The sequence below is a fragment of the Alligator sinensis genome, unplaced genomic scaffold, assembly GCF_000455745.1.
Source record: "Alligator sinensis unplaced genomic scaffold, ASM45574v1 scaffold707_1, whole genome shotgun sequence".
NCBI classification, from domain to species: Eukaryota; Metazoa; Chordata; order Crocodylia; family Alligatoridae; genus Alligator; species Alligator sinensis.
In genome coordinates, this window is record NW_005842065.1 from 794610 (window position 1) to 802235 (window position 7626).

Here is a 7626-nt window from a genome sequence, read left to right on the forward strand (position 1 = left end):
CCCCCTCCTCCTCGGGGTCCGTCCGCGAGGGCGCTGGAGACGCGGCCCCTGCCCGGGGCACGGGCCGGGCCGGGCCGGGCCAGGAGGACGCGGCACCCCGGGACAGCGCGTCCTTGGGGTTAGAGCACAGCGAGGGGACACTGGGTCTGGGGGCACCCAGACTGCCTGCCCGTCGTCCCCGTTCCCCCCCATCCTGCACTGTGGCCACGGGGCCTGAAACCACTTGACGCAGGGGACAGCGTGGGGGGTCCAGCTCCGCAGTGCGGGGGTCCGAGAGGGGTGGCGTTGGGAGTGCAGGGGGTTCCCCCAGTTCTGCGCTGCTTTGTGCTGGGAGCCCCCCCCAGCCTGCTGCTGCTCCCCTTTTCACCCGTCAGTGTCAGCTCGTGACCCCCAAGAAGCTGCTGTGGGGCCAGGAGGTGTGCACCAGGCTTGGCTTGACCAGGAGGAAGGCAAGAGGCGGCCCTCGAGCAGTGCTGTAGGGCAGACGGGGCCAAATGCAGCAATGCTTCTGGCCTCAGCATCTAGGGACTGAATGGCCAAGATGTGAACCCTTGTGGTCCCAGCTGACCTGGGCACGGAGCACGGCAGGGGCGTCTGGGAAGCCGGGCTACAGCTCGGGTCTGGTACAAGGCAGGGCTCTGGGTGCTGGGTCTCTGGGGCCCTCCAGAGCCTGGTGGAGCCATTGGGAGCCCCAAGCGGGGGGGCAGGCAGCTGCCAAAAGAAACGAGGTCGTGGCAACAGCTAGCTGCGCTCCTGTGCTCTTGGGGTGCTGCGAAGCTGCGGGGTGGGGAGGGGCCATGCTTTTCTCCCAGGGGCTTGTTGGTTCATAGAGCCCTGGTTCCCTCCTCCCTGCTGCCTGCGCCCCTGGTCAGCACCAGCCAGACCTCACTGGCTTGTGTGTGTCCATGATCACAGCTCCTTTTACAGCTTCTTAAAACCAGGCAGGTCCCTGCGTCTATCTGCACCCCCTGCGCCCTGCCCTGCAGGAACCCTGCCCTGCTCTCCAGCATACCTGGTGGCACCTGTCATGGGCCTTGGTGCCCTACCAGGGCTGTCTCGGTGCCATAGCCTGTATTCTTCAGCTGAGGCTCCAGCCCCTGGGCATTGCAGTGTGAGTGGGCTGCAAGGTGTCTCTGTGCTGCAGGGTTGTGGCTGGGTGTGTGCTCCCAGGGGACTCTGAAAGCTGATCCCAGTTGTCGTCGTGGTGTACTATCGTCGTGTCCCGTTCCCCCCCCCCCAAACACACATGCACCCACTCTCTTTTGTCTGAAACAGCCTAGACAGGGGTGACCAGGCTGGTAGGTTGCAACCGGGTACCAATGGAGGGAGGGTCCATAGGTGCCCAACTGGCCATGTACCTGTCATCAAGGCTGCCTTGTCTCGCAGTAGGTGTGTGCTCCCCGTGGCGAATGGATGCTGGCTTTGTTCCATCCGGGTCGTGGGTTTCTGGTTGGAATAGTTCCTCTTTATCATCCGTCGTGTCGTGTGTGTCGTTGTCGTCCATCATCTCCCCCCCACCCCCCGGTGGATCTGCGCGACAGCTCTGTCCTCGTTTTTCGGTGGCTCCCAACTTTGTGCTCCCCATGAAGAGACAGCTGCCTCCCCTTTCCTGTCTCTCACCAGAGGCAGTGTCCAGCCAACCCCAATGCAGCCTGCCTAGTTGGAGGAGCCCAAGCTGGCTTTCACCCTCCCTGCCTTGTCCCCTGCAAAGTCAGGAAGTGGAGACAGTCCTGTCCAGGTCAAGGGCTTTTGCTTCATTCCCACTCCAGAAGCACCTGTGAAAACCGCCTTGCATTTTAGGTCCAGCTGGGCCACTTGTGCCCCCATCAGGCTGTGGCTGGCAGGATCCCACCAAGTGCCGGGGCATAGACTAGGGCAGTGACATTGTGGGCTGAGCCAGCTGAGGGGCCAGATGAGCTGCAGGACTCAGGGATGTGCTCTGGTCCTAGAGGGGAACTTGGGGTCGTGGCTGCGGTCATCCCTGCAGTGGGAAAAGGCTGATGAGAGGTGGGAGACGCAGCCCAGTTCCCAGGAGTTTGAGGTCTCCACTAGCTGCATTGCTTTCAGTGCATTTATCTCCAGAGATAGAGAGCTGGTGCTGGGACAGACCAGTGCCTGGGACAGGGCCTCCTCCTGCCCCCCTTCTGCTGTGCAGGGAGACGACTCTGGCCTGAGTGACCCACATGGGCAGCACGTTCCCTTCCAAGGCTGCAGCTCTGGGGAGCAGGCTGGGTGATGCCAGGACCCTCATGCCTGCCAGTCTGGGTGCTGGGACACAGCTCATGTGCTGCCCAGGCCTCTGCTTCCCAGGCAGCTGCAGCCTGGTATGGAGGCGTTTCCGTTCTGGCAATGTAGAGGAGCCCCATTGGTCTGGAGGGGATTCCTGGCTGGGGGAACCCCTCCATGGGGGTGTCCTGGCTATGGGCCAGTCAGGAAATCTCCAGGCAAGGAGTCCCAGCTTCCCCCCCATTGCCTAGGGGATACAGCACTGAAGCAAACTCTTCCCACAGCCCAGGGAGGAGTTGGACCTGGGGAAATCCTGCCCTGGGAGGTCCAGTCCCCTTCTTGCCCAGGCCAGGCCGTCAGGGCATCTGCCAGCCCTGGTACCCAAGGTAGCAGGAAGAGGCGGCTTGTGTCAGTTGAGGAAGGAGGGGTCTGGAAGCTGCCAGTTCCCAGCCCTGGTCAAGCACAGCATGGGAGCTAGGTCTGCATCCAGTTGACAGTAACGTGGCCTGGCTGTCCGGGGCTAGGGGTCACCACCCTGGGGCCAGGGTCCCATGTCCCTATGAGACAACTGGGAGTCACTTCAAGGACATCCAGAGTTCGGGCAGGATCAGTAGAGGCATTAGCCCCTGGTATCAGTGTGCTCTGGGATGGGGGAGGCCGGAAATGCCATTGCTCAGGCTGCCCTCCTGTCCCTCAAGGCCTCCAGCCCCTCTCCCGGGGCAGTGGGGTAAGGTAGGCAGGGACTGCCCATTGCCTGCATCCACCAGGGCTGGGAGAAAGAGCCAGAACGGGTGCCTGGGAGCCAGGAAATAGGGCAGAGAGGAGCTGGAAGTCCTGCAGAGAGGCTGTGGGGGCTGGCACAGGCTTAGTTCCTGTCCTGTACCAGCCCCACAGTCAGGAGAGACTCAAGGACAGGTTGGGATCTGGTCTTGAGGACCCACAGGCCTGCCCAGAGCAGGGAGTCAGGTTGGGACCCCCTGTCCAGCCCTCCCACCCCCTGCTCCTCTTATGGCTGTTTGGGCAGCAGCTGGTGTTAGCCAGATGTTCCCCCCCCACCCCGAGACCAGCCTGTGCCTCTTCTCGGGTCCTGGGGCTGGGGCAGCCACGCCTGGCTGGCAAACGCTGGGAGCACAGGGAACAATCAAAGGAGGAGAATCTCTCCTTCCTTCCCTCCCCGCAGCAGCGCTGGGCAGGGAAAGCCTTTGTGTGTTGGGGAGGAGGGGGCGGTATATGTAGGAGGGGAACCTGGAGCCCCCTTCTTCCACCCGCGGGACTGGGCCGGCACGGCCCTCTGGTGAATGATTCGCTGCCTTTGAGTGCAGAGCTGGCCCCGGGCGGGTCACATCTGTCGGCCCCATTCTCCGCGCACAAAGGCTCGGAGGCCCCAGCGCCGGGCTGATTAACGCGGGCAGGCTGCTTGCATTGAGCAGGAGCCCACTGAAGAGAGCGGGGCACTTTCCTGCCTGCCTAAAAAACCCTTCCCCCCTGCTGGGATCACCCCTGCTCTTCCAGGCCCCTCCAACCCTGCAGAGGGGGGCGAGGCTATGTGAAATCCCCCCTCTCTGTGGGCTCTGACCAAGCTGGAAACCCATGGGCTTTGCCCAGCCTGGTCTGGGGAACAGCGGGGAATTCTAGTTAGAGCTGGCTGCTCTCATTTCCCCTGGATGAGCCCCCGGGCTCACCTTGAAATCAGGGCAGCGCTGCCTAGGGGACGGGCCTGCAGGGCATTGCTGATGGAAGACGAACAGCAGGGGTCACAGACCACAATGGAGCCTCCTTGCTGTGGCTTCCAGGTATCCCAGGGACATGAGTGCTGCTGGGCTGGCACCCTCCCTGCTGGTGTGTCCCATGCAGGCCCCACATCTCCCAGACAGTGGCATGGGCAGGCGGGCAGGAAACGCCCTTTTAGGTGGGGCAGGGGAGGAGGGTGGAGCTGCCAGCAGGGGCAGGGGAGGAACCAGTTGAACCAGGGCATCTGCTTTGATCCTGGGAAGAGAACCCAGGAGTCCCAGCTCCTAGCTGGAGCCTCCCTCCCTGGCCTGGGTTCCTGTGAGCTGGAACCTGAGCCCCGCGGGGCAGATTGTCTTACAGCAGCTGGGAGCCTGGGCTGGGAGGGTGAGATGCCTCCAGTGCTCACAGGGGATGGGGTGGGCTCTTCATTACCTGCTAACACTTTCCTGGCTGCTGTCCTGCAGGCGCTGGTCCAGCGCACTCCCCACCCGGAGCCAGGCCTGGCCATTGCCTTGGGCACTGGCCAGGCCCAGGCTCAAGTCCCTGCACTGCCTCCATCTCCCCACATGACCCAGGGCACATCGCATATACTTGCCAGCCCTCTGCCTCTGTTGGTGGGGGGTAACAGCCCTGTCTTGCTACTGTAGGAGGTGGGCAGGGAAGTGGTTAAAGTCTGCTGGGGCATGGGGGGAGGGGGCAGATGCTACACTGACCTGGTGAGGGGAAGTTGTGACTAGGCCACAGGAGGTACCACGCTGGCATCTTCCCCCGGCCTGTATCTGCATGGATCAGCTGCAGTGCAGCCAGGTTTATTGCTGGGTGCTTACCTCAGTGCTTCACTCTCCCCCTTCTCGGCCTCCCAACTGAGGCTGGTCCAGGTCACTCATACTGCGGGGCAGGCCGAGGCCTGGGACCAGCCCAGTTCCACTGCTCTGCAGGGACCGGGACCCCTAAACAGTGAAGCCCCGGGAACCTGGAGACCCTGGGAATAGGGCAGGGGTTGTTCTCCAGGATAACAGTGGAGGAGCCCAGGTGCCATTCAGCACTTGATGGGGAGGGGAATGGGGACAGTGGGGCCCCCAGGGGGCAGCTGAGGGTTCCCCCTTTCTCCCTGACCTTATGTCCCCTCTTGTGTGTCCCATTCCCTGCCCCCGGCCTCCCCCAGATGAGGACGTGTGCGTGTTCAAGTGCGCCGTGTCCCGCGAGACAGAGTGCAGCCGCGTGGGCAAGCAGTCCTTCATCATCACCCTTGGCTGCAACAGTGTCCTCATCCAGTTCGCCACCCCCACCGGTATGTGCCTTTCACCCCCTCCCCCCAACCCTTGAGCCCCTGACCTGGGGTCTGTGTCCCCATCTCAGTCCCTGCCCCACTGACACCCCAGGTCTGCCTCCAGATTTCTGCTCCTTCTACAACATCCTGAAGAACTGTCGGGGCCACAACACAGAGCGCTCCGTATTCAGTGAGCGGACAGAGGAGTCGTCGGCGGTGCAGTACTTCCAGGTGGGCCAGGACAGGTCGGGTTGGGGTGACCAGGTATTTGAGGGAGCGGGAACTTGGCACCCCCCCCCAGGTCCTGGGAGGGTGTGGGCCAAGAGGCCTGCGTCCCCACACCAGGGTTTGCCTGAGAGACCCCCCTGCTGGTTGCTGCCCCCACCTTGTTTCTGCTGTGTGCGCCAGGGAGGTTTTAAGCCTCCCTCAGAGGCATCAGGTGTTGGCTGCAGCCCAGGCTGGGGTGGTGACTGGGCTGTGCTAATGCTCCTGCTGGGGGACTCAAACTTGGAGGGTCCTGGCTAGAGGGTCTTGCCCCTCTGCTCAGGGTCAGACTGACGCTGCACTGGGGGTCAGGAAGGAATCTTTCCCCCTTGGTCAGACTGGTGCAGACTGGGTGGTTTTTGCCTTCCTCTGTAGCGGGGGCACGGCCTCTACCTAGGATCTCTTGAGCATCTATTAATAACCTTTCACAGCAGCAAGACGTTGACAGCTGTAGTCCCCTTGCTTTCTCTGGGGCAGGTTGGGGTGTGCTGTCTAGTGCTGTGTCAGGGCTGACGGTAATTCCAGGAAAAGTTCAGATGCTGGATCTGTTTGGGCTGGTTTGGATGGGGCTGATCCTGCCTCAGGCAGGGGTTGGACTAGATGTGAGCTCCAGAGGTCCCTGCCAGCCACGTCCCTAGAAAAGGGACCTTGCCAGGGTGGAGCTTGGCATGACCTGGGTTGTGGGGCACCTCCATTACCCCTCAACCTGTCCTTGCCTGGAGTCTGACTGCCCCCCCCCTCCCCGTGTCCCTCAGTTCTACGGCTATCTGTCCCAGCAGCAGAACATGATGCAGGATTACGTGCGGACGGGCACGTACCAGCGTGCCATCCTGCAGAACCACAGTGACTTCAAGGACAAGGTAAGCTGGGCCGGGTGGCATCCAGGTCTTGCCAGGAGCCTTCAGCTGTGGGAGGAGAAGGGACAGTTCTGTGCAGCCTGTCTAGGCAGTGCCTTGGCCGCCCCCCCCCCCGCGCCCTCTTGGGGCTCAGAGTCCGTGTGCCCCCCATCTCTGCTGTTGGGACCTCATGAGAGTGTGACCTGCTCTGGACTTTGAGGTCGGCATTGGGTGCTGGGTCATCCTATTAGCCCCTGCCATGGCATCAGTGTGTGTGTATCTGTGTCCCAATACCAGGATTCCCTCTGACATGGATCAAAACAAGACCTGTGACTGGAGCTGGGCACACCCCAGCCCTCTGCCTACTCCTGTGACCACAAGGGGCCCCATCGCTTCTATCCCAAGCTGCCCATTTGGGTCCAGCTCCCAGCTCCAGTTTTTGAGTGGCCCCAGACACATCTCTCCCGTTTGCTTGTCACTCCCTGCCCCCCCCACTTCTCACAGGCTTGCTTGCACCAGGATGTCTCCTGCCAAGCGGCTGCTCTTGAAGCCTCCTCAATTAGGTCGCGCAGGGTGGGGGGCTGGCGCCATGACGGCAGGCTCTAATTAGGCCTTGGCACAGAGCCGGCGCCTGTGTTCCAGTCCCCACTTCCCACCCCGGCCATGCCGCCTGCCCCCAGTGGATGCCTGCTAGGAAGTATTGAGTTCATCAGGTCTCAGCCAGCCACATGGGGAGGAAGGAGGCGGAGACTCTGGCCCAACCTGCCCCCCATCCTTCTCCCTCCTTTGTGCGAGGATATCTTTCATGGCCATGATTTCTGGGTACCCAGCATTTGGCATCTGGGTGTCCTGGCTCCCCTGCTGTCCACTGTGAGACGCCCCCCCCAACCTCTCCCTCAAAGACGGGGTGGAAACCAGGTTTCCAGACATCCTCAGCCCAATCTCCCTCCCCTGTTCTTGCTGGGCTAGCTGGGTATAGGATTCCCCCAAGCAACTGGTTGAGGACATGGACCACCGTGTCCCCGCTGCCATACTGAGTAGAGCTCCTTGGCCCCTGACACTGCCTTCTCTCCTTCCCCAACCCCTACAGATTGTGCTGGATGTGGGCTGTGGCTCCGGCATCTTGTCTTTCTTTGCTGCTCAGGCCGGGGCCAGGAAGATCTATGCCGTGGAGGCCAGCACAATGGCCCAGCACGCCGAGGTGAGCACTGCCTTCGCTGGGTGCCTGGGCTGGGCTGAACTGCAGCCTCTTCCCCCAGCCTAGCTCTGTTCTTGGACCCGCTGCCTCACAACTGCCGG

The 7626-nt window shown here is 62.1% G+C and overlaps 1 protein-coding gene across 1 annotated transcript in view; it reads left to right on the plus strand.

Moving 5' to 3' along the window:
- The first annotated feature begins 3505 nt into the window (after positions 1-3505).
- Positions 3506-7626, plus strand: part of CARM1 (coactivator associated arginine methyltransferase 1) — a 10849-nt gene continuing 6728 nt past the window's right edge. Inside the window, exons 1-4 of the mRNA XM_025203877.1 lie at positions 3506-5248; positions 5352-5458; positions 6247-6351; positions 7418-7528. Of these exons, the coding sequence (XP_025059662.1) occupies positions 5077-5248; positions 5352-5458; positions 6247-6351; positions 7418-7528 (495 nt within the window). The 5' untranslated portion in view covers positions 3506-5076. The remainder of the gene's footprint in view (positions 5249-5351; positions 5459-6246; positions 6352-7417; positions 7529-7626) is intronic.